The sequence below is a fragment of the Rhododendron vialii genome, chromosome 6a (assembly GCF_030253575.1).
Source record: "Rhododendron vialii isolate Sample 1 chromosome 6a, ASM3025357v1".
Lineage (NCBI taxonomy): Eukaryota > Viridiplantae > Streptophyta > Magnoliopsida > Ericales > Ericaceae > Rhododendron > Rhododendron vialii.
Window position 1 is genome coordinate 1,177,916 of NC_080562.1, and position 26,933 is coordinate 1,204,848.

Genomic DNA, 26,933 nt, shown 5'->3' on the forward strand with positions numbered 1-26,933 from the left:
AGGATCGTAGAACCCGATATTCATGCATGACGACCCTTTGTAAATTAATTCGTTGGTACTACTATTATTCAAAATTCTCAAACTAAATATAAATAAGATGCATGACTCTACGTACCACCATGCCATGTGACCTGTCATTTCTGTTTCTATTCTTTTCCTTTCATTCAATCGCATGCCAGTTTAATTGAACTGTTAAGGATCTCATTAATCAAAGGCCATTAATTCCACTCGTAACTCCACTGACTAATCAGAAACCAATACAACATATATATATATGAGAGAAAGAGAGAGAGAGAGAGAGAGAGAGAGAGAGAGAGAGACCAAAAATAATGGACCAACTAAAGCCAAGCCCAGCAAATTCATGCCCACTCACACCTCTAACATTTCTGGAAAGAGCTGCAATCGCGTACGGCGAGACCACTTCAATCATCTATAACGACACCACATACACGTGGTCTCAGACCCACCGTCGATGCCAGCAATTGGCCTCCTCCATCCAATCACTCGGAATCGGGAGGGGCCATGTGGTATCTGTGGTGGCTCCCAACACCCCCGCCATGTACGAGCTTCATTTTGCCGTCCCAATGACCGGTGCGATCCTTAACACCATCAATACCCGTCTCGACGCCCATATGATCTCTGTGTTCCTCCAACACAGCGAATCAAAGCTCGTATTCGTTGATAAACAATTTCAATCCAACGTCATCCAAGCCATCAAACGGTTCCCTCTCGAATCCCAATCCCCTACCCTCGTCCTCATCACCGATAATGAGGTCTCGATCTCATCCAACCCATCATCATCGATTACAGTAGGCTTTACTCAAAATTACGAGGACCTTGTTGAGAAAGGAGATCCGGAGTTCAAGTGGGTCCGTCCCGAAAGCGAGCAGGACCCAATGACATTAAACTACACATCGGGAACAACATCGTCTCCGAAAGGCGTGGTCCACTCCCACCGTTCGATTTTCATCATCACAATCAACTCCCTAATCGACTGGTCCGTACCGAAACGTCCTGTATACCTGTGGACCCTACCGATGTTCCACTCCAACGGGTGGAGCTTCTCGTGGGGCATGGCGGCCGTAGGTGGGACCAACATCTGCCTCCGCAAATTCAACGTACCACTTGTCTATCACTCCATTTGCGCGCACAACGTGACCCACATGTGCGGCGCACCTGTGCTCCTCAACATGCTGTCAAAGTCAAACTCCCCCACGCACCGGTTAAAAACCCCAGTCCACTTCCTGACTGGCGGAGCGCCACCGCCCGCCGCCGTGCTCCTCCGTGTCGAATCCTTGGGCTTCGTGGTGAGCCACGGGTACGGGTTCACTGAAGCGGCCGGGGTGGTGGTTTCATGCGCGTGGAAACCGAGCTGGGACAGATTAAACGCGGAAGAAAGGGCGAGGTTGAAGAGTAGACAAGGGGTGAGGACAATCGGAGTCACTGAACTGGACGTGGTTGATACAGAGTCGGGAAAAAGCGTGAGCCGAGACGGAGCGACCGTGGGGGAGGTGGTTCTAAGGGGAGGGTCGGTAATGCTGGGTTATTTGAAAGATCCGGCGGGGACGTCGGAGTGTGTCAAATCTAACGGGTGGCTGTACACGGGAGACGTGGGAGTTGTTTATCCGGACGGGTATTTGGAAATAAGAGACAGGTTGAAGGATGTTATAGTGAGCGGTGGGGAGAATGTGTGTAGCATGGAGGTGGAGAGGGTTTTGTATGGGAACGAGGCGGTGGAGGAGGCGGCGGTGGTGGCACGGCCGGATGAGTTTTGGGGTGAGACGGTTTGTGCGTTTATCAGTTTGAAGGGTGGGGTGGGGGTGGGGGTGGAGGAGGGGGATGTGGTGGGGTTTTGTAGGGAGAGGTTGCCGCATTATATGGTGCCGAAGACGGTGGTGTTTATGGATGAGCTGCCGAAGACGTCCACCGGGAAAATTCAGAAGTTTGCGCTCAGAGAGATTGCCAAGAGTTCGGGCTCGTTACCACCATCCAGGGGAACGTAAATGTGCAAATCGTACGTAGTGCAACGAGTTTGAAGAAAGGAAAAAAAATAAAAAATTCCCGCCAAAGTCAGCATTGTCGATTGATCAAGAAAAATGTAATGTTTATAAATTTTGAACAATTTATATTAGACATCGACTCGTAATCAGTTCAATAAAAAATCATTATAAGTTTTTTTTCTTTTTCTGAAAATGATAAATAACTTTGTTGATAAGAAAGAAAAAATACAATATAATCACCAAGAAGTAGCAACGTTTTTAATTAAAAGATTAAAAAGTTATAAAAGAGAGTAGCCTTCCCAAGTACAAACACTCAAACCCCTGTTACCTCCCCTAACTAAAGAACAACTCATCCCGTTCACACTCCAACGCACAAAAGAAAACTACACTGATCGAACACACTTCGGCATAAGTTTCGGTGGAAATTCAATTGAAAATTTTACCCTTTTGCTTTGGTGACTATTGATGGAGTCGTTGTGTGTCAAGCGGCTTTAGCTGAGCCTGACATGCTACCACCTAGGAAGTCGAGCCTAGGAAAAAGAAAAAATTGGAAAAACCCCTAAATATCACAAACCATCTTAATCAATCATTTGCAAAATTACCGCGACCACGACTATATATATACAAAGGATCTTCGACGGCTTCGAGACACTAACCAGAACCCCAGAACTACAGCTGCGAATGACGACCTACCGGCGACCACGTATTGGAGACGATGGAGAAGGGCGGCGAAAGAGGATATTAGTGTTCCAGTTTATCTTCTTATTTTAAAAGTTCTTTTTTTTTTCAACGTTCAAACTCAAATATAATGAAAATGAAAAAAAAAATTGATTTTTTTTTGCACAGTATAAAAGATTTCAATGAGATCTATCAAATAAGATTCATGTTAATAGAAAAATTATTTGCGTAAACATATGATTTTTGAGCTTAAAATTACCTTCTTTTTAAAAAAATACTTTTTGGAGAAACTGGAACACCCCTCACACACCTTATAAATGAATCAAATTTTATAAATATATTCAAAATTTGTTAAATTTACAGACAAAGTTTGAATAATCTACTTATTCAACTTATTCCCCTCTTTGGGAGAAAAGACATTACACATATCTCACCACCAGGTTCTAGTTTCTTGACAAACAAATAGTAACACAGTTGACCGAAAAAAATTTCAGTGCTGAGCGGGTATACCATAACAGGTGTATAGTCACGGGCTCATATTGAAAGGTTCAAAATCATTGCAATGAATTAAGGGGTGAGCAGGCATGGGGCACCCAATCTATCGAGCTGGGCTGGGCTTCTCATTTTGAGTGTGTCTTCGGTGAAGGATCGGTATTGGCCCATGGGCCCATGACCCACACCCATAATTGTGTGTGCCTCACATGTATGTGATGGGTACATTTTGATTGAATTGTTGTGTACCTTAGACTTATTGTAAATAAATAAAATAGTAATATAAACCCACTAATGTTGTAATACCCCATCGAGTATTCGGGAATGTATAATTATCCGTGTCTATTGATTTGTCTTTTTACATGGGATAATGGGAAGATAGATAATTGGAGAAAAAATATGTGGCTGGAGATAAATGTGCAGGAAGGTTTAATTGGTATATTGAGTATTTATTAGGAAAACTAAAATGAGATATTTTGCATGCATAGTTTAAGTGTCAACTAAGTGAGAGTATGTGCATGTGAAGGGAGTATTTGGTAAGTGTGTATGCAGGTGAATTTCACGTGACTGCGATTATCAAACAAAACTTGTCGTGGATTTTAGAAGTTACATATGTCTTTTGTTAACTTGGTTTAGGGAGTATTAGATATACTCCATATAAGGCTTGGCTGGTAACCTAGTATACGTGCACGAAGGGAGAAGTTTACCGCCTAAAAGTATTACATATGCATGAGTGCATGTGAGGAGAGAATTTGTGTGATTAATACACAAGATTAATAAAGAGAGAGGGGAGGAAAAAAAAAAGGGGGAGGAGGAAGAAAAGGAAAGGGGGTTCACGGCTGTTTTTTTTTTTAGTTGATGGGATTAAATGGAAAGGGCCGCGGGCATATGAATTGGGGATGGGTTTCTATAGACTTCACCAATTGTTTGTGAGTTTTGATAATTTTGGCATGTAACGATACTGTCGTAATGAGAAGGATGAAGTATGTGTGATGGTTTCTTGTGTAGGTATTAAGGAAGTGATTTGGATTTTTAATTATTGATTCTGATACTTTGTGGGGCTTATGGATTCGAGTCGTTACAAATGTACGCAAGTGGGCCAGGTCATGAACATCTATGGGAGATGGACAACCAGTACGAACGTGGAAAAAGCCTCACACGAGACTCACCTTAAGTCACATAATTCATGTGCATGAGTAAAAAGTGGAAGTGCGCATTAAAACGTCTTCGAAACACGTCCAAACCTATTAAGATTCGTGAGAATTATGATTCCAAGTGCAAGCAAAATGCAAGAATTTAGAACGGAAGAGTACAAAATTTTGAAAAATTGGCCTTGTTTGTTTTAGGGTCTCAAAATTTTGGATTTGGCTCCTTTTCAATCCTTGGGGAATTTGAGGATCCTCCAATTCTAATCTAACGGCTAAGAATATAACATTGAACAAAACCTATCTAAAGGATTTGAGGATGAGTGCACATAATTATTTACCCCTCACGCTTTTTCTCTCCCTCCTCCCCCCAACCCCCAATCACCGCCGTAGGCAATTTTTTTTATGCATCAGTCATTCCCCCCCCCCCCCCCCCCCCCAATCACCGCCGTATGCATCAGTCATTTCAACTACTGCTTCATCGGTACTCCATCCATTCTAAAAATGTTTGTTCAGTCCAAAAAAAAACTTAAAAATAATACATTTTTTCAAAGAAAATTCAAACTTTTTAAACAAATCAAAAGATTTCATTTTATGTACTCCACTAAATTGTTGAAAAAAAAATTGGAATTTTTCTTGAAAAAAGTGTATTGTTTTTAAGATCTCATTTTACGGACCGGACAAATATTTTTGGGATGAGGGGAGTAGTTCACAATTTTGTCTCCGAAAAACATGGCCGCTAACTAGTTTTTGTTGACCGTGATGATTAATGCTGTGTTTGCTTCTCTTTTTGAAAAGCATTTTTCAAAAGATTCCTCCTACTTCCAATCATTTATCTCTATCCATTTATTACCCATACTACTTTTTCAATTTTTTTTTCAAAAAATGTTCCAAACAAAACATAAAGATTTGCGACCCCAAATTATTAAGGCTAGGGTTGGACTATCGCAGTGAAGGGGTAGTGATGATGGCTAGTGGAGGGTTGGACGGAAATGGAGGGGAGGGGCGGTGATCAATGGTGTCTAGAATAATGAAGGGAAAGTGAAATATTCAGTGTTTATAAGGATTATGTGGCCATTAATAATCTTGACAGTTAGATTTTATAGTTGCCATATGTCGTCTTATTAATAGGATTTGAGGATTCTCTAATTCTCCAAGGATTGGAGAGGAGCCAAACTCCAAAATTTTAAACGATCTCTAATAAATTTTTATATCACTCTCCACTCATTTTTCTCAAAAATCTCTCTCAAAACGTAAGCCGAACAAGACGTTCAATAGGCCAAGAGAACCAAGTGGAATGTCCACGTTGTGCTTCCAACAAATTACATAATGAAAATTTTTACAGATAGCACATAATCATCCTCTTTTGTTGGATGATTGAGAAATAAGAATTGACACACTTACTATAGGTGCGCAATCAATTATTGACCGAGAGCACCACGTAGAACATGTTACATGTTACTCCAGGACTATTGAAAGATTTTCTTAAGTTGTAGATCCCGACAACCACTCCCCGCTCGCATTCCCCGCCACACTTTCGGTCATCCAACGCATTCTGCACCGACTTTTCCCATTGTCGAAAGCAAGGCCGACACCTTGGGTCCCACATAGACACCTCCCAGCGAAATTAATCCACGTGTCAGGATTCCATTCGCCGTTATGCGCAAGTTACGACAGCGGTGGGGCTCTCCACTTTTCCACTTTACCTTCTTTGACTCGTGAAACCCCTCGACGCTTTACTTCCCGGCAACCACACACTCGCTCCCAACCCGGAGGCGGGGGGGCTGCTGCCCCGGATTTTCGGATCCACTCCGGCCTTGCTCTGATGATCGGAAACGTTCACTTTGTAGAGCTCGTCGAGTAGAATAATTATACAAAAAATCAGCTTAATTAGATATCATTAAGTTCCTGATCGGAATCTTTTTATCTTAAAAAGAATGGATCCGAAACACTGGATCAAATCCACTGTAACCCATGGACCGAGAGTTATATAGGCTACGATCAGGCACTTAATGATATCCAATTAAGCTGATTTTTTGCACAATTTCTACTCGACGAGCTCTACAAAGTGAACGTTTTCGATCATCGGAGCGAGATTGGAGTGGGCCCGGAAACCCGGGACAGCACCCGCCTCCCTCCCATCCCTCGACGCTTTCCTTTTCGAAAACTGATTTTTGCGTTTTACTTTTTATTGATAGATAGCGTTAACTTAACGTTAAAAGTGAAGTGTCATCAGTAAAAAATAAAATGCAAATATCAAAACTCTAGTAAAATTGAATAATAATTCACACCCACAACAAGAAGTTTCCAATTTTGTGGTTACGGAAAATCATGAAAATGATTTTGAAAAAGTTGTAAATTTCGAAACAATTTTTTTACCACCACACTCATTTACACACTCAATCACATACCCAGTGTGTGTGGACCCCACCATTGTTGTGAGGGTGGGTGTGTGAATAAGTGTGGTGTTAAAATTACTGATTTCGAAAATAGTTCATATAAACATATTTTGAGAATCTAAAGGCGTGATTGCGATAGCTGTGGATGCAGATTTTGAAATTTTACCTTCAGACTCAACAGTAAATTTTAGGTTTCGGATTTTAGTAGAAGTTGATAAATATGATTGTTTCAGCTACAAGATTATAAGAATTTCATTCATTTTCTAAAGAATTTGTGTTACAGAATTTCAAAAGCTACCCAAATTTAGAATTTTTCAGGTTCTCAAAATCTATGGATTCTAAAAATCAAATTTGTAGAATTTTTGACAAACATTTTAAACTGATTTTTTTAAAAAGTTAGATTGTGAAAATCTAGCAATAATTTTTCGCAAACGCCCATTCTGACTCCGAAACTATTCACTTTTCATTTACATACTAAAAATCGTTCAAAAAATCTACCACATTAAATTCACATATATATCAAGAGATTCTACAAATATATAACTGTGTCATTAAATCAGAAGATTTCATATGTATTTGTATCCGTATTTGTATCGATACGTTTCCCACATACAGTATATAAGACGATTATAAAATATTTATGTCGGTTGCATTATTGCATAAAAAAGATGATTCCATAAATATCTGTGTCAGGGTTTGGGAGCGTGGCTAGTATTTCTTGTAAAATATCTCTGTGTGCGAGATATTATTCGACCGAGAATAGGAAAAGGATTACCACTCGCTTCTTGAAAATGGTATTGCATCCGTCAATTACCTAATGAAACCTTTTCCATTTACTTAATCAATAAGTCTTGTACACTATGGACTTCGGGGTTGGTATTGTGCTGCGTTACGCACTTTCGAGTCGTCGGATCGTGCATCCGACGATTCGGATCCCATCTCGATAACTAACGATTGAGAGCTGTTTATTGCTGAGATGAGATCCGACGGCTCGGAGGTACGCATCACGGTGATGTGCACAACACCATCTCCCAATTCATACACTACACCATCCACCACATTTTTTTGAAGGGTCCATTCCGAATCTCACAAAAATACAAAAAAAAAATATCAATAAATTTGAAAATTAGTATTTTATGGATCAGTAATTTTATGAAAAATAATATTTATCAGAACTAATTTTTTACAGAATCTTATAAAATATTATTTTAAAAATTATGAATATTTTTTTATATTTTTATGAAATGCAAAGTAGGCTGTAAAAAAAGGTAATAAATGATGCAGTGTACATAGCATCTCTTTTGCTTAATCGTGTCCACTACGCGTGCTCTTGTCCTATAAGAAGCACCCCGCTCCCCTCACAACACTCAGAAATCATATCAAGAGCCTTTCGCATTCGATCCAACTTTTCATTTTGAGACTTCACTTTGCTCTGCTTTCATTGATTGAATTCAAGTTCCTTAATTTTCTTCTGTTTGATCGGAAATGGCCGAGCAACACGACCAACAACACCACCACCACCACGTCGAGGAGAAGAGCGGAGAGGTGCCGGTTGAGACCACGGATCGGGGGTTGTTTGATTTCATGGCGGTGAAGCAGAAAGAGGAGTGTTGTGAAGAGATCAAGACGACTCATCACGTGGAGGAGAAGGACGAGGTGATCGGGGCGGAGTTCGAGAAGTTACACGTGTCGGAGGCGGAGCCCAAGGTGGAGGAGCACAAAGATCAGGAAGAGAAGAAAGGGAGTCTGTTGGAAAAGTTCCACCGTTCCGATAGCGCCAGCTCAAGCTCCGTAAGTATTAAATATGTTCCAAGTACAATTATTTGCACATACGTATCCTTTTGAATCTATTTTTTTGAACAGCGAAAATATTTTTATAAAATTTTGAGTGATTACAAAGACTAAAAAGAGTAAGAAGAAGGGTAACAAGTACCCATTCGTTGTGAATCTTGCGATCTCTACTTGATTACTTTGATCACCGATCCACTAACATATACAGTATAAAACTTGGTCGATATGTAGAGATTTTGATGAAGCTAACGAGTGTGTGATTGTTTGAAATTTTGCAGTCGAGCGATGAGGAGGAGGGAGGAGAGAAGAAGGAGAAGAAGAAGAAAAAGAAGGGATTGAAGGAGAAGAAGGAGAAGGAAGAGAAGCACGAGGAGGACACGAGTGTCCCGATCGAGAAGTGCGAAGAGGAGGCAGTGGCTCAGCCAGAGGAGAAGAAGGGATTCCTTGACAAGATCAAGGAGAAATTACCAGGGCAGCACAAGAAGACCGAAGAGGCCGTGGTTGCTCCACCGCCTCCGGTCATGGTTGAGTGCTACGCCGCTGAAGAGAGCAGTCAGGCTGGTCATGAGGCAGATCAGCCCAAGGAGAAGAAGGGGTTCTTGGAGAAGATCAAAGAGAAGATTCCTGGGTACCACCCCAAGAGTCCGACTAGCAGTCCTTCTGAGGAAGAAAAAGAGAAGGAAAAAGATTAAGAAGAAGAAAAAAGAGACAATTACTACATATGAATTGCGTTTACATCTTGTTGCTTGGTGATTCAAAATAGTTTTTTGTTTTTCTTGTTTTTATTTGGTTTGATCTGATGAAGTAGCTATGTATGGGTGCTTCTATGTTTTGATTTTATTGGGGTTGATTTTGAGTTGCTGGAGGGGGTGGTCATCTTTTGTCTTTTGATTTGGTTTGGCATTTGCACAGTTTTAATACAAAATTGGTGACTTTCCCTTTTGTAATTACGTACGTAATTCCTAGCTTGTTGCTTTCAACCGAATTAAACTTGCTTTATGGTTGCACAAGCTTCTTTTGTGTTTTTAGAAAGAAAAAGGCTTAGATGGAGGAAAATGATGTGCTAATGCTGTTGAGCAAAGCTACCCACCCAATTCAAGACATAGTTATCATGTCTAGACCCATCGGATGCACGTGGATAAAGTTGTGTACGGTTCTATGTTAAATTTGTGTTCGATTCTTTCGCATTCTAAATGATCTTGTCGAAACACGTAACTGTTGTGTGGTTTAAATATCATATTAATTGAAAACCGATGTATATGTGATCGAAACACAAAATAACACGAACCTGAATTTTCTTTGGTTCCAATCCACAGTGTGCACATCTCAAGTTCGATTTATATTTTTGTTTCGATCACATATTTATTGATATCTAATTAGAATTACTTTAAACCACCAGTCTTACTTTAAAGGACTGGACGACCCCAAGAACGGTTGAGCTCAGTCCGGCAAGTGGCCGAAAACAAACCAATGCACCGCTGCAGTTTACGCCTTAACTACCAACAAGCTCAGTTACAGCCCGTTCCGCAAACGAAAAAAAATCATTATTTTTTAAGAAGGTAATTTCAAGCTCAAAAATTATAATTTTATTGAAATCTAAAAATATGCAATATAGATCTTATTTGAAAGATCTCGATGAAATCTTTTATACGATGGAAAAAAAAATTAAAAAATTATTTTTCATTTACATTATTTTTTAATTTGAAAATATGAAATAAGCTGCTTATTTTTTAAGAAGGTTTCTGGAACGGGACCTTAATCTTTTCGAGTTTTTTCACTTTAATTTGGGAGAGACGGGAGTGAAACAATCAACTTATTGGAAGACTCGTCCAGTCCCTTGGATCTTTCAATGGAGGGAGCATTTCATGTAACGGTGTATATTTTCCTTCTCTTACAATACAGTCGAGAAGAGGAGATATATATCCGTTACATAGAAAACTTCCACCTTCCTATGTATCATGAAGATAAGTCCAATCAAACAGAGATTTTTTCTGTCTATCAATTCTAAATGCAAAATATCTATGGGCCAAGAATATAAATGTTGAATATCAGTTCTGGATTACGCTCTAATCGCTTTCCATACCTATTAGTGGGGAATCATTTATCGACTAGTCCACTCATACCAGCTGCAAGTCCTCTCACAGTAGGGCCATGGAACAGTTGGTTAAATGTCAGTGTCATAAAGCACTACCAAACAACCGGGACCCAGGATTTGTAGTGAGCAAAGTCTCTACCAGAATACAGTGAGCATCTCAGTTGTCTATCTCAACAATCAACGGTTCGGATTTAAAACAAACTGTTCTAGGAAAGAGTATTTTTTTTCCATGAAAGAGTTCTTTTTAATCGAACTGTTGAAAATACTTTTGGACAGTTGAAATTGCTCATTTCAATCTTTTAGTGACTTTGACATCTGACTTTCAAAAAAAATAAGGTCGGACTGCCCTACAGGCCTTGTAGTGTAGTTTCGGGCCGTCCATCTCGGCAATGGACAACTCAGATCAATAACAACTCGAATTAAATCCAAGACATCGATGCCAAAATGAACAGCTAGATCCACCGCCGTACATGCCCTACATTGCAACCTCCACTACAGGATTTCCCATTCCGTCGGACAACAAACATTGACATCTGACTTTGAAAAAAAAAATCATAAAATTTATGTTAAAAGGTGTGGATAATGTATCTTTACGTTTGTGGAGGCGAACAAGTGTGTCGATGTTATTTGCTACTCGTTTCCGCGGATTACATTTTTCCTTGGGCAAGTTAAACTTTATTGTATCAGTAGCATAGAAACAAAGAGAACCAAGTCCACTAGCACCTGGGGTGTAGCCGAGATGGCAATGGGTTATTCCCATTGAATTTGGCTCTCATCTGGTTAGGGGTTCGAAGCGTGCCGACGCCCCCTCGCTCTTGTTTGAATCCCATGATTCGCCTATTGCCTTATTTCGTCTTGGGTGGGACACTGCGCACCTATATATGGGTTCCGGATCTCCTTTGAGGTCTTGTCGCGAGTCTAGAGTCCCTATAATCACGCATAAAAAAGGATTGCTATGCGTGGTCGTCCCCTTCTCCACTCTTTTATCGAGCAAAAAAGAGAGAGAACTAAGTCGACTGGGAGCCATCATCCCTACCCTACAAGAGATACAAAGCCAAAGCCCATACAACACCTAACTACTGACAACAACAACAAACAACAAAACCCCACACCCATCTACAAAGCGAAAGGCAAACGGCAGAAAACAAAACAACAGAAGCAGACCAGTGCTTTTAACACCACTGCACCACTAACCGAAAGAGCACCAAAACAACTATGAAGTAAAAATGAAAGGGGTGTAACCAAAAACAAAAAATAAATAAAAATGAAAGGGGCAGATTCCACGGAGCACACAAAGGCTGATTCTTGACACAGCTTGGCCCTCCTACATGAATTCAAACAAGCTCTTAAATATCAGAAATCAACATAGTAAGGAGTAAGGACAGAGCAAGCATCCCTCTGAAGTCCAAAGATTCCGGAAAATTCTGGCATTTCTTTCAAGCCATAGCCATACATGGTACAAAGAAGCAGCAATAGCCAATAGTGCTTATCAAAAGAGAAGCAGCAGCAATAACAAGTTTATAGACTGAATGCTGAAAACCATTCCGTTCATATGTTGACTATCCCAGATGACCTCATGATCCAACCTTGTTGGACTTCTAAGAATTCCACACCTTCTCACCAGGTCCCCTGAATGTGAGAAGAAACGAAAATCGAAAAAACAGATGACCATGGCTCTCTGTACCAGGTCCACAGAGCACACTAACACTGTCAGTAACCAAACCTCAACTCTTTTGGTGAATTACATTGCTTCAATGTATTAGGACATACACCCTTAAGAAAAATCTGGCCGAGTGAAACCATTTAGAGCATCTCCAATCCAATTCTTCAACTTAAAGAATCAAATACTAATGTTTTCTATTCAAAAATTGAGTTTGAAGAATTGCACTATTCACTCTTACTCCAACCCAACTAATAATTTTGACAAGTTCTTTTTTCTCACCAAGGTGTTATGCAGTAGTAGCACTATAGTACTGTGAAACTTAGAATAAGTCATACTTGGATGTGTCAAGGGCATTGTTTGGCGGGTTTTTTGAGCTGTATGTGAATTGATCTAGGCACATTTAGGCCTTTAGGTGTTCTGGCATTTTGCCCTTGGATTGTAGGGCGTTGCCCTCTTCAGGTGTTTGTCCAAAGGGACCTTTGGTTGGATCCCCCTCACCACACCCCCACTTGATGTACCCGATCAGTTTCCTAATAAACTTTTTGCCGTTACAAAAAAAAAAGGGCAGATGTGTTAAAACAAGATCCAAACATATATTAACATTTTCCCTTGCAAACAGGAAAGAATTTGAGCATGTAGAACAATTCAAAGAACCCCAAATTGAGTTTCCCCCATTACAGCAAGCAATCTGAAGCTAATCAGAGAAGAAAGATGCATATCACAACCCTTTTCGCTGGCAACAGCAAAACTTTGGAATTGAGTCCAATATTAGGTTGTCATCTAAATTGTAAGCCACGGATTAGGAAACATACCATCCAACTTTTACTTGTCAAACTCCCAGATGACACCACCATCCTCTGCATTGAAAAACTATAGTTAGAAAAAATGCCTGTCAACAACTCAGAAGTCTGCAACCACAGAACATGGCAGTATGAAGATTCATCAAACAAAAAAATCTTGACTAGCTTGCACAAGAACATAAGGTCCCTACTTTCCCTTCCCCCTTTTGTGATCACCAATAGCATAAGAAATCGTTGATCGATAATATGCCCCTATTGATGCTATATAACTATTATTTATAGCTTTCAATCATAATAATCAACATTCCTCATTCATTAAAACAGCCTTTCGTCTGCTGTTATAGTGAGCAGAAAATTGTAACTTGTACTCGATGCTAGGAACATTTATGGATGATCATTTTCTATAAACACTTCTTGTTGACATCACTTACAAACCTTATATCTATGTTCCACATGAGCAATACGCCCCGTGTTCCCGGACTACTAGAGAAGGGCTATACATTTATGTGTCCTTCCACAGATGCGTTACTACCATGGGACACCAAACCGCCAAGCGTGGTAATGGCCAACCAACATTTACTCAGCTCTCTAGAGTCAAATTTAACTCAGATATTTGATTCAGATGGGTATCTTGTGATTATAGGACGACAACAGATGTCCTGGGGTCGAATCAAAAACTTAAACAACTAATAATTTGTGGGAATGGAGGGTAATAAGGAGTACCTTTGACCTTCTTCTTTATCCAGACCTCCAACAGCATCCCAGCACCAATCCCACCAGCAATCCATGCCCCGTAAAAGGCAATGGCAGAGGGTATCGATCTCCGAGGAAGAAAATAGCACTCTGGAATTTGCCTAATCTTTCGTGGCAACCGTTTCTTTATCACTGGGCCAGTGCTGGGCTCATTTTGCACATCAGAACTACCCATATTTTTCCAGTCCATTGCTTTAAATGGATCTTTAGGCTCTTCAGTAGCCATAAGAGAAAACTAGATCCTTCAAAGACTTAATTCTGCAACAGAGTAAAACATCGTGTTTGAGATGGAATAATCATCATATGTATGGGAAGAAGAGCCAAAAAAATGACAGTGATGACCAAACCTAAAACTTGAGACACAGAAATGCACGTCCGCGTGCTAAAACACGGATGGGCAAACATAAATACAAGAGATTTAAGCAAAACATTTAGCTTTTGAGGTGAGATTGATTGGCATAAGAAACCATACACGAAATGCACTTAGGCTGCTGACTTGTGACATGTGAGCATTCAGTTCATACTACTAGGTCCCGAATAAAATCCAAAGGAAAGAACTCTAGACATGATAATGACAGCAGCTAGCACATAAGAAATCTCAAGACAGCGTCTCGTGTCATTGTAAACAAAATCTCGATACCCAATGTCTTTAAAAACAGGTTTAGGTACTAGGAGTGAGCAGAAGACCATTGCATAACGTCTACCAATGATGAATAATGGAAGCTGGAAAACCTAACTTCTTCATGCCACAGCCAAATTTCAGTTATTCCCAGCCAATCATTCATGGCCCACTAATGCATTCTGACCCAAATAAAATAGGTCCACAACACAGGCTCCCTTTATACTCTCTCTATTTTGATTTATGTAAGACCGCCATTTATTAAAATTCCATCAATTGGACATTCAAAGTTCGACGAAAATTTAAATTCCGGGTGAACTTCGCACTTTTTATTCCAACGGCTGAGACATGTAAAACTATCATCTTTTACTGCAAATTCGACAACTTAAGGGAATGATCAAAAAGATAATAATAATACCCAATTAAACCCAACTTAGAACTAGCAATATATGGAATTGGAGCTTCTATATATCAATATTTTGTGCTCAACAAAAGGAAAGCTGGAAGTTCTGGCCGAAAAGCAATCTCCAGCAAAACCCAGTGCTCACTACCCAAGTCACATACTGTGCATTCGTGAGAAGAAGCACGGGCATGAAAGAGTCTTTCAAAATAATTCCAAACACAATTTAGAACTAGCAATATACTATGGTATTGGTGCGGGTTCGATCGGTCCTACTGAACAATCGTGTCACTCAGCTCGCAACAACTCGTACAGTAGTAGGTACACAATTACTTACTTGACAAAGCCTAATTAACTCAATTTAAACAGGCAATGAAGCAGAAAATTTCATGATCCGTGGGTGATAGAAACATCGTTCTTAGCCTCCCTTCTTCAAAAATGATTGTTGTTGCAGATGAATAGGTGCAAAAACGCCATCAAGGGATCAAGACAAATTCCAGTGACCATGAAATCCCGTATGAACACAATTGTTTTTTCATGGGCGATATTGGCAAAGAAGAATGAAAGCAATACAAATTACAAAATCAACATCAGCTGACTGGTTGTGAGATATTAGGGCTGAAAGAATGGAAGATTAGAACTTAGACCTGTTTATACAATTGCAGTTAGACCAGCCCAATCACTTCATCTGCTCTGCTGAACAATCTCTCTCTCTCTCTCTCTCTCTCTCTCGCGAGCGAAGTGAATTTGTTCGATAATAAGATGGGTTTAATCCAAAGTGGTCAAGTCTATTTTTATAAAAACAAACTCAGCTTGATCATCCCTGATTATGTACTAATTTGTGTCTGATTGCCGTGATCATTACCATAGTTTATCTCCTTGATAAGATCTACAACTTGAAGAGTTCCGATCAAGAAATAAATCAGGAACGAGTTCACAATTTATCAATTACTCGCTGGAATCGCCATTGTGAGTAACCTTGCATGTATGGGTTTAATCCAATGTGGTCAAATCCATTTTCATAAAACAAAACTCACTCCGATCATCCCCGATTACGTATTAATAGGTGTTTGATCACCATGATCATTATCATGGTTTATCTTCTAAGCAAGATCTACAAATTGAAGAGTTCCGATCAAGAAACAAACCCAGAACGAGTTCACAATTTATCAATTACCCGTCGTTTGAGGTTTTGAAACACTTCAGAGGTTCAACTTACGAAGTCTCTGTGAACTCTAACCGGCGTCGTTTTTTAAAACTCCCGTGTTGGAAATGCGATGTCATAATAACATTGGGTTTGATCCAGTGTGGCCATATCTATTTTCATAAAAATAAACTCACTTCGGTCACCACCGATTACGTATAAATTGGAATTGAATTGTTATGATCTTTGAAATGGTTTGTCTCCTCGACAAGTTAGGCATTTTTAACAGTTGCGATCTAGAAATAAACCTGGATTGAGTTCACAATTGACGAATTACACGTTGCTTAATTCACGTTGCTTCCCCAATGACGGGAGATTTTCAAGATTGTGACGTCATTTTGAACAACCTCGCATATTCGAGATGCGAAGTTTTTATGAAATTGACCGACGTCGTTTCGATGAGATCCCATGTTGAAGATGCAAGGTCTCAATAAAACCCGGCCGCCGTTGTTCTATTCGTTCCGACCAATTCAACCGTCCCACGTGCTGGAAAAGCCATTTCGGCTTCGAAGGTAGTTGACTAGTTGGGTTCTTCAGCTTCTGCTGGTAAAGCCTTTCCCAGCGTGGGTTTTGAGCTTGTTTTCTTGACTGAAAGGTGGGTTTGGGAACTTAACAGACGAAGCTGTTTTTGGAAGGAATTTCAAGAACTTGTTTGTTGACTTTGCTCTCTCTCTCTCTCTCCATAACACAGTTTTTGGAAGGAATTTCAAGAACTTGTTTGTTGACTTTGCTCTCTCTCTCCATAACACAGTTATTTTTGTATCTTTTGTTGATCTCTAAATGTAATCTTTTGTATCTTTTGTTGAGCTATGAGATGTAATAACTCTTTATTTATTTATGAAGCTCTTCTCTATTGTAAAAAAAAAAAAAAAGACAGGCGCCAATTTTCCGTTGAATGATTCTTCATGCGTGCTTGGATTTCTTTTTCTTTGTTGCAAATTTTTTTTGGGTATTATATCGCCTCTCTTTATCACCAAGAACTATAGTTTTTACTTTCTTTATATTAGGAGTATCTCGAGTGTTAATTATCAGGTGAATCTCTTTGCATGTGTTCGATTCTCTCTGTTCCAGGAGGTTGGTTTTCCTTCACATCAAACTTGCCAGCCACCATGTTAACAACTCCATTTAGTTCGGCTCAGGAAAACTTACAGATTAGCTTGTTTTGCGCCGCTGGCAGCTTAAGTGTTATGATCGATGAGAAGTTTCGTTCCAGCTAAGAAATAAACCATGAACGCTTAACTTTCTGTAGTATGGATGGAATAAGAGACATGACAGTGCAAGGTAAAAACACTTGACTTTTGTGAGAATTTTACAGAGTTCACAACAATGGCTGGCCGGCGACTTAGGGAGGCAGTCAAAGAGAGAGACGCTTACACCTGAAGGAAATAGGGGGGTTATTCGACAATGAAAGCCGCATTGTAATAGCTGGGATTACAAATACTTACAGAACGTAGCAACTTTCGAGGAATACAAGCAACAAACATACGAGGTACAAACAAATTCCCTTGAACCAAATCAAACACAACAAATTCCCTTGAACCAAATCAAACACAACAAATTCCCTTGTTTATTGTTTGCATCACAACATCCATTTCCCGAGAAGACCTACAAAAGGAGACATAAGTGTTAACCAGGAGTTCAATAATTCTTAGAATCAACCATGTCCTCAGACGATAAATGAAATATGTGAGACTTGCACTGAGAATGAATGTTTCCCATTCATTAGAAGATAAATAGTAAGACATCCTTCTAACATTGACAAAAAGGAGTAAAGGACTCTATATTTTGCGTTCATGGGGTTGGGGATATTTTTCTTATACTACCAAATGCTGCGGGTTGTTAATTTTCCGTTTTTGCACTTAAATGGAATAAATCATCTATGGGCTTTGAGTAGAAAGATTGATGCTCTATGGGTCAAGTGGATACACATGTATATTATTAAGTCAAGAGTTCGTGGTTCATATCTCTACCTCAGGATTATTCTTGGACAATGAGAAAACTCTTCAAACTTGGATGTTGGGCTCAACCCCTGATCAAGCGTCATAGGCAACGGCAAAGATACTTTGTTATGGGAGGATAATAGGGATGTTTTGGGCCCTCTATGCCAGAATTTTGGGGTAAACATGGTTAGGAATTTGGGCAGGGTCTATCAGCAAAAGTTGCATCTATATATGCAGATGACTCCTGGAACTAACCTAGGCTGAGGAATAGGCATATTCAGTAAATTGTGGATCGTAACCCTTCAGACTTTCTTCCTCAAGTGCAAGTTCCTGACTCAGTTATTTGGCTGCCAAGTGCAAGTGGGGTTCACTCTGTTAAAAGTGCTTGGAATGCTACAAGGACTCCTCAAGACACAGGACCTTGGTTCCATATTGTGTGGAACAAAGGTAATGGAACTAAATGGTCGTTCATTATTTGGCTATGTTGCTATCAGAAATTAGCCACTAGGGATAGACTCATTACATGGGGCATGCCAATTGAAGATGGCTGTGTGTTGTGTGAGCAAGCTAGGGAGTCTCATGATCACCTATTTTTTTAGTGTGCTTATTCAAAGAAAATTTGGAGTTTGATATGGACAGAGGCAATGTTCAGAGGAGACCTCTTCTCTGGCCAGAGGAACTGGAAATCTTGATAGAAAATCCTTGGATTCCACTATTCTCAGACTGGGGCTTGCTGCTGTTATTAAAGGAAAAGCCCAGGATTTCAGTACTGTTTTCAACTGCATCAGTGGTGAGATGAGGAATGGAATTTGTACATGGAAGAAGATGGGCAATAGCTATAGGAACTGGTCTTTATCTTTAGCTTGCAATATCCCTACTAAGATTCTACAAGTCTGATTTGTAGAGTTACGTTTTAGCCGCTTTTGCTTGCTGTGTAGGTGTTTATCCTGGGTTTTGGATAGGTTTTGTGCACAGACAGACGTTGTATGTGGTGGTTTTGCTTGGTATAAAATGAATAGCATACCAGGAAAAAAAAAAAACCTAAGAACTAACCTTCCAACACAATAAACTCTACAGACTGCTTCAACACTATATGGTCCGCACAGATTATCAGCATATATCAACGAAATCAACAAATTAGGAACTGCTATGGCAAAAGGAGAAAAATTTATTAAGAAAGGCCCATCACCCCCAGATCTCACCTCTGCTCAGCTCAAGCTCTTATCTGACCCCCCAGGTGACTCACCTCATTCAAAAGGGGAGATAGACCAAGTGGCACACTTAGGAGTCCCAACCCCACATATGACCTTTTGACAGTAGGCACATTTGCCGTGGTAGAGATGCTACCGGGGGAAAGATGGGTTCCAGCTCTAGATGATGAAGATTTCTCCAACGCTAGCTTTTATTCGCAACCCTTGAATGGGAAGTTCCACAGGAGGCTAGCTCTGGGATTTATAGCTTAAGGCACTCTGGATCATCAGAGGAAACAACTAAATCCCCCACAAAGTACTTTACTGGGCATCTAGTGTATTCACAGTGTCTTAAGATAACAAACCAGTTGTGCCACGAATTTCCTTCTAGTCGAAAAAAAAATAAGAGCAGCTTTATCATTACACATGTTTTCAGGAGGTATATGCATTTGTAGACTTTAATGCAATCAAGCAGTGGAAATCATGTCTTTTGGAGGTACAAAGAAGCACAAGTGCACGACAAAAAGATGAGATGGCACTAGGGAAGGTGTAAACTGCATGCAATACACCACTAGAGGCACTTACTCATTGGTTCATCCAAATAATGCATCGAAGAGACTTCCCTTCAATTAGTAAATCAAAAGCTTTGTTGATGTCTTCAAAGCTCACCTCGTGTGTAACAAATTCATCCAGCTGCAGTTCCTGAAAGCACAAAAAAGAGTAAGGGATGAATAATGAGGTGAAAAGTTGAAACATACAGGATGACTGAACCCTTTATGTTTCCAACTCCTACCTGAGAACTGCTTAGCATATGAATTGACAATAACATGCCTTCTAATGGAAAGTAACAAAAATCAGCTCATTTAAAGCATCAACCATTTCTAAATAAGCTTTGATACATAAAAAGTTGCCAAATTAAATTACCTTGTCCATGTAACGTTTAATAAGGATGGGAATATCAGATTTTGGTTTGAGACCTCCAAAGAGGGATCCAGTGAGTGTCTTCCCAGTGTGAAGTACCTCGAAAGAACTAAAGCTCAACTGTGCGCCTGGCTTGTCCACTCCCAATACAATTGTCTTTCCCCAACCCTGAAATTGCATTGGGAAAGAAATTAATCTGGAAATGTCATCTGATGCCCCAAAAAGTTCTAAGGTTTGGAATGTTGCTAGCAGAAATATTTTATAGGTTTTTCAGAAACCAAAAGATTTATTCAGGAAAGAAGTCAATTAAGGGCAAAAACTAGGTGATAGACCAAATGTTTCACAAGTGATTGTAAAGAAATTTCTGATGAAACATAAAGGAATTCTCTCAAGTTACAAAAACCTTAGCTGGTGGATAGAGAAGCTGTTGAATATCGGTCTTGCTTCCACCACAATTTCCGCTATTTTCAACCCAATCAACTTGTGTGTACATGTGTGTGTGTGTGTGTGTGTTGGGGGGGGGGGGGGGGGGGGGGGGGGGGGGGGGGGGCGTTGTTGGTGAAGGAAGAGAGAGAGACCTTTCGGCAGCAAGCAAATGCTTCGTGCACCAAGGATGCCACACCGACACATTCAAAGCAATAGTCTGCACCTCCGCCAGTAATATCCATTATGACCTGCTTAATGTAAAAGAAGACAAAATCTGTACTATTAACACCTAGTCTTTTATCCTTCATCCCATGCTTAGTTCATAGTGGGGGGAAAGAAGAGTGACATTAGTGACTCGGAGAAACAATATGCCATGTATAGTATCAACCCGAACCACCTCCTTTCAAAAGCGCCATTGTGGGCTGTTGTAAATTCTGACATAATAAATACTCTTGAAGCAACTTTTGGGCTCCAATGCTGCCCATTTTGTAACTTGCTGAACCACAACACTAGTATGTTTTGTAACTTTTAAAGAGGTAAATCCTGCTCCTCACCTTGCTATATCTGAATAGCAGGAAATGTTACTGTCTTATAATCTCATACATGAAACCTGTGAAGGTAAATTAGTTTTTTACTCTTCAACTTCTAGCTATTACGCGCGGTGAAATATCAAGATCCAGTTGAGGCAACAATTTCAAACCATGACAAGCATGTCTGTCGATGCACACAAAAGTAGAAATTGAGAATACGGAAAATCTATACTCCCACAACAAGGACTTGGGTGAACAAGTGTACCTCGCTCACAGACTTGTCCTTGCAACTTGCAGGGTTCACAAAATCAGTTACTCCAAATTTTTTCCCTGGTTGACAAAGAAAAGAACAACGTTCTTGAAATCCATGCCAAGAAAACTAAACACGACATAACAAGAAGTATGTGTTCCTCAGGAAAGGCATTCTTTGTTTTCCATTAGGATGATTCCGATGGTTCCCTAATATCACGAGTGAAGCAACCAAAAACAGAAACTATGAAATTACCTATTTCAAACTTATCAGAGTTAACATCCACACCGATTATTCTAGATGCCCCACAAAGTCTTGCTCCTTCTGCGACCTTCAACACATCATAACAAGCATGATTTTTACTTAGAAACCATGTTTTTCTTTCTCATTTTCTCGTAAGGTCAACAACTGCAAATGTTATCTTCTATGTGAAAGAAAGAAAATAGGGGAATGATAGAAGGAAGAAGAAACAGAAGAATACACTTATGCTATTTGGTGTTAATCATACCGCTAATCCAATTGCTCCCAGGCCAAATATAGCAACACTGGACCCTGCTTCCACATTTGCTGTTCTCCAAGCAGCACCTACCCCTGAAAACCCATATTGGGCTTAATTATGTATTTTACTTCGCTCGGGATCCAGGGCAATAATTTTTTCAAGTGCAAATGCTTTTAGGAAACAGCTTTGCTGCAAACTTGGCTCACAGTGAAAATTTGTCTGAACATAGACATCTCAGTTTATGCAAAGTCAGTGAATTACTTTTCAGCAGAACTATGATGGGTAAAGCCGAATAAGATAAGAACGTATATCTCAAAAACTGAGGCATATGTATGTGTTGTTCTTAAAAGCTGGGGTGGAATGTAGAGGGGTTCATTTCCTCCAGAAAAAAGTTGTGGGCCTGGAAGCTAGATGCCAGGCCATGAGGCTGGTCTGAAGCAGATCCCTTTTTTTTTTCCTTTTCGATACTTCATGTCCCTCTTTGCGATGGGAGTTGCATCTCGATTTTGTTCTTTTCTTTAAACTGCTTTAAGTCTCCTTTTAATAATGGTCAAGCGGTAATTAACCCAGTTACTCATGCTGGCTACAAAGATTCACTAACTTGGTAAAGTAGTTTCTACATCTTGGGAAAACTATGTTGCCGCAACCTCAAATTGGAAAACATATGTAAGACACACGAAAATCCTGCCTAACAAAAGTGGACTCCCCCTATTATTTCCAGTCAGTACATCAGACAAAGTGATCTCGTAACAAGCTAAAGCAAAAAAAAGGGCTTAACCAGTGAACATGTATTGGCCATATTTTGAACTGTAACGAGTGCTGCCACTTTCTAAACATGAAAAATGCAAACATATTTACCTGTTGAAACTCCACAACTGAGGAGGCATGCCCTGTTGGGCGGGACTGCAGGGTCAATCTTTACTACATGAGCAATGTCTACCACCGTGTACTCACTAAAACTGGACACATAAATGAAATGGTATAATGTCTCCCCTTTAAGATCAGTGAACCTGCTTGTCTTATCTCTGTGTGTCCAAGGAGAGACCTCAAAAGGAAGGTTAGAACATAGGTTGCTCTTAGTGGATTTGCAATCAACACATTCTCCACAATCTGGCAAAAAGATTGGGATGACAGTATCTCCCTCCGTCACCCCGTCTACATCCTCCCCAATGCTCTCCACAACCCTTGAAGCACATAAAAACCAAATAGTTAAAAACACTGGCCAATGAGACAGGATCAAAGTAGGCCAAAATGCTTTAGATCATGAAATGACAAAAAGAAAGAAGTGGAGAGGATGGATCTAGATGATAGCACCAATGAACAATCGAGATATAATTGCCAAATAGTCCAGGGCAATTAAACAAATTCAGGGCCACAATTCCAAGTTTCCAACCCTTTATTTTCCATCAGAGAAGAGACCCCAGCCCCTATTTTCATTGAATAGTTTCTTTGGTATTTATGATAAGTTACTTCTCTTTCTTGTCCTATTTTGATAACAGGACTGGTGCAAGAGTTGTGAAATAAAACATTAACCTCACAACGTAAGATTTCCATCATCTTTCAACATGCTTAAGACGGAGATGCCTTAATCCACATTTTCACAAGTCCTTGGTCAGGGTATTATTATGAATCAAGGATCATTAGGTAATTATAGGGGCAGGTAATGAAGTAAAGTTACATTGCTGCCACCTCTCATGAAATGGTAAGTTTCAGCAGGGTGGCATGATGGCAAATTGGCAATTGATGTCATGTAAAGACATGAGCTCAATATGGCTAGTGATCTGCAGCTTGACAACGCAAAGACGATGCAGATCATTCAACCGACAAGAATCTCTTGAGTTAGGAATGAATATCGTAATCATGGACACACCAAATGAATTGAGAACAAAAATAGTCAATTGTCAAACATTTAATGTGAAAATTCTTCTACAACAATTAAAAACAAACTACAACCAACAAAAATAAGAAAATAATAGTATATACAGTGATGAAAGAAATTGCTTCGCCAAAAATTATTGCTATAAATCAAATTGTCCACGCCCAGTTGAGTTTCATGATCTCGTGATTACAAAAATTAGAAAAGAAGAAGAAGAGATAAGCTGTAGATTATTAAGATAGTTCAAAAATGATATTTGATGCTTTGTGTTGTGGTTTATGGTGATGCTAAACGTTACCATGTGCTAAACATCAAAGCTTCAGATGGTTCGGATTATCAAACAGTTCGTTTGTCACGATTCATTATCAATCTCTGATTAGAACTCAACTTTCTGCACCTCTTGACTCTACTAAACGAAAAAGAATTTCCGAAATCAACAAGAATAAAATGAAGTAAGAAACACAGCCTACACAAGCATCCGATGATAAGGAATTACAGAGAGTATTACAGTTACCCGATGGCTTCGTGGCCAAGAATTCTTGGGAAATAACCAGGAGGATCCTTCAAAAAACATGAAACCACAGCAAAAAGTTTACCAACTAGACAAATAAATCTTCAATAATACTTTCGTGACCGCATTTCGGGTGCCATGTAATAGATAAGAATGTTCCCCATTTTGTCATGCGGTGGAGCACAATTTACCAAAGCATAAATGACATTGCTCATAAATCTTCAGTAAAATCCACTCACGCCAAATTGCCAATTCAGTGAAATGTGAAAGTCGTTGGTAATTATTTATTTTATTACCTTGAGTTTCCAGAAAGTGATGTCGCTGTGACAGAGAGAAGTGCAGATAACTCGAATGCGAACCTCGTGAGCCTCGGGTGGGGCCACGATCACCTCCTCTATCACCAGCGGCTCCCCTGCTTTCCGAGCAACCGCAGCTGCAATTTTCGTTCGGAAAATTCTAAAACCAAAAACATTTACACAAACAAATACAGAGCATACTCGCATGGGTGTGTAAATTATTTGTGGTTGTAGAATGATTGATTTTCATTCAGTAGAAAGAAATATGCAAAATCCGCTCTTAAATAATTACTACGTGAAACGGTATTCGGATACCCCAAGTACCTCTGCATCGGATGGGCTTCCCTGCTGTCTTTGCTGCCTCTCTTTCCTCCATTGCAGAACTAGTAGCTCTCTCTCTCTCTCTCTCTCTCTCTCTCTCTCTCGGGTATATATTGTCAAACTAAGGCTCTGTTTGTAACCTGTGGAAAGGAAAATAAATGTGAAGAAAAGAAAGAGGAAGAAAAATGAGAGGAAAATAGGCGGAGAAATTTATTATTCATTACACTTGAAATCTTTATTTTCTTTCCATTTTTTTTTCTAACCAAACAATAGAAGGGAAATTCTTTAATTTTTCTTTCTTTTCTTTTATTTTTCCTGAATTCCAAACAGAGCTTAAAATTTCAGAGTAGGTGGGGAGCTTTGATCCAAATACCCCTTGAAGGCTGTAGCACTATCGGCCGCTGTTACTACTACTACAAAAGTCTTTCATAAACAAGTCAATTTTTGGCGGATAAAAAAAAAAAAAACAAGTCAATTTTTTTTTTTACTCCTTTTTAGTGAAATAAAGTAATTTTTAAAAAAAAATTGAGGGTAAATGTAAAAAATTGTAACTTTTTAGATGTAATCATTGTGTTTTCTTAAAATGTTAGACTTTTGAGATTGAACAAACAAATTAGAACAGATGGAGTATAACAAAAGAAAAGAAAAAGTGAGAGTGGGAGTGGGTGGAGTGGGAGAAATTGGCCAACGGACTTGGGTGTTCCACCTTTTTTTTTAAAGTTTTTTTTGAAAAGAAGGTTTTTCAAGCTCAAAAATTATGTGTTTACGCAAATAATTTTTCTATCAATATGGATCTTATTTGATAGATCTCATCGAGATCTTTTAAACGGTGTAAAAAAAATTTAAAAATTATTTTTCATTTTTATTATATTTGAACTTGAAAAATCTTCATTTTCTAAAAGTTCTTTTTACTGCGCATCCGAAACACCCCACGTTTCAGGGTAAATTTCATTGACATAATGACAACTACCCCATGAAAATGACTATAAATTTCCTTCTGGTTTCGACTTTCTTTTCAACAATACCCAACCAACCAATGCTGGATGCAGACGGAAAATTTGTATTTTACTGCGCATCCGAAACACCCCACGTTTCAGGGTAAATTTCATTGACATAATGACAACTACCCCATGAAAATGACTATAAATTTCCTTCTGGTTTCGACGTTCTTTTCAACAATACCCAACCAACCAATGCTGGATGCAGACGGAAAATTTGTATTTAGCAGAGGTCTGAATCACGTGTATTTTTATGTTGATTATGAGATAACATAGTTTACAACTTCATATTGTTATTCACGAGGTCCGAAGAAGAGACGATATTGTGTTTGCGTGTAACGCCACAGTTGAATATTATACGTGCAACCTAAAAAATGATTGATAACTTAAAATTTTGGAAATTTTTCCCTCACAAATGTAGAAATAATTTTAAGAATTTTTTTTTCACTGAAAACACTTGCATGTGCTAATTCCATAGAATTTTTTCTAATGAATCTAAAAATCAGTATAATACGCAAAAGTATTCAAAGGTTTGCAGGGGCCCGGGCCCCCTTTGCACCCCTTGGGATTGCCCCGGCAACCAACAATAATTGGACCAATCACGTGTTAGAATTAGCAAAAAGTATTCTATATTGAAAAATTCACCTAATTATTTAATACCAATAGAATAAATAATATTAATATAGCTTTCCAAGTTATCGTCCATCTTTTTCTTTTTTGTGGCCGTGACTTAAATATAACACATTTCTCCATTGTGTGGATGCGCGTCAGTTGGCAAACATATATATATGAGCAGTAAGCTTTCTATAAGGATGTCCGTACTTAGCAAAGTGTGAACGTTCCATTTTTCGATTCAATTTCGATAATTTGAGTCATTTAATGTGATCAGAATTTTATTTTAAGGATTCACGCAGGAAATAAGGAAAAAAAATGATTGGTACCCTTAAAATCATGTTCAGAACATATTGAGCGACTTAAATTATTAAAATTCGATCAAAAAAGAGGATGTCTGCACTTTAACACAGTGCGAACGCCCTTATAAGAAGGCTAGTGTATATATGAGACTGGAGCAAATTATTTGCTTCATTATAAGCTTGGGATATCAGGTCCAGATATGAATAGTGAATACATTTAGT

At 39.3% G+C, this 26,933-nt stretch overlaps 4 protein-coding genes and 1 pseudogene across 8 annotated transcripts; 3 read left to right on the forward strand and 2 right to left on the reverse strand.

Moving 5' to 3' along the window:
* The first annotated feature begins 215 nt into the window (after window positions 1-215).
* Window positions 216-2,059, forward strand: LOC131330870 (2-methylpropanoate--CoA ligase CCL4-like). The gene has a single exon (XM_058364606.1). The coding sequence runs from the start codon at window positions 330-332 to the stop codon at window positions 2,001-2,003; it is 1,674 nt and encodes a 557-aa protein (XP_058220589.1). The 5' UTR covers window positions 216-329; the 3' UTR covers window positions 2,004-2,059.
* A 5,942-nt stretch (window positions 2,060-8,001) lies between these two features.
* On the forward strand, window positions 8,002-9,452 carry LOC131330871 (phosphoprotein ECPP44). Its single transcript, XM_058364607.1, has 2 exons — window positions 8,002-8,505; window positions 8,784-9,452. The coding sequence occupies exons 1-2, from the start codon at window positions 8,200-8,202 to the stop codon at window positions 9,195-9,197; spliced, it is 720 nt and encodes a 239-aa protein (XP_058220590.1). The 5' UTR covers window positions 8,002-8,199; the 3' UTR covers window positions 9,198-9,452.
* Window positions 9,453-11,740: 2,288 nt separating this feature from the next.
* Window positions 11,741-15,742, reverse strand: LOC131330872 (uncharacterized). 5 transcript variants are annotated; one of them, XM_058364610.1, is made up of 4 exons: window positions 15,483-15,742; window positions 13,787-14,074; window positions 13,076-13,120; window positions 11,741-11,924 (listed from the first exon to the last, which is right to left on the reverse strand). In XM_058364610.1, exons 2-3 carry the CDS (start codon window positions 14,040-14,042, stop codon window positions 13,086-13,088), a joined length of 291 nt encoding a protein of 96 aa, XP_058220593.1. In that variant the 5' UTR covers window positions 14,043-14,074; window positions 15,483-15,742; the 3' UTR covers window positions 11,741-11,924; window positions 13,076-13,085. The 5 variants fall into 5 exon arrangements, with proteins under 5 accessions (XP_058220593.1, XP_058220591.1, XP_058220594.1 ...); XM_058364611.1 differs by having other exon boundaries at window positions 11,844-12,229; XM_058364612.1 differs by having other exon boundaries at window positions 11,844-12,278.
* Window positions 15,743-17,308: 1,566 nt separating this feature from the next.
* LOC131330874 (alcohol dehydrogenase-like 7) lies at window positions 17,309-24,965 on the reverse strand. The gene is made up of 11 exons (XM_058364614.1): window positions 24,803-24,965; window positions 24,479-24,615; window positions 24,186-24,232; window positions 22,654-22,979; window positions 21,805-21,887; window positions 21,552-21,627; window positions 21,312-21,376; window positions 20,669-20,764; window positions 20,094-20,258; window positions 19,755-19,871; window positions 17,309-17,644 (listed from the first exon to the last, which is right to left on the reverse strand). The coding sequence occupies exons 1-10, from the start codon at window positions 24,852-24,854 to the stop codon at window positions 19,755-19,757; spliced, it is 1,164 nt and encodes a 387-aa protein (XP_058220597.1). The 5' UTR covers window positions 24,855-24,965; the 3' UTR covers window positions 17,309-17,644.
* On the forward strand, window positions 17,366-19,748 carry LOC131330303 (uncharacterized; annotated as a pseudogene).
* Window positions 24,966-26,933: the final 1,968 nt, after the last annotated feature.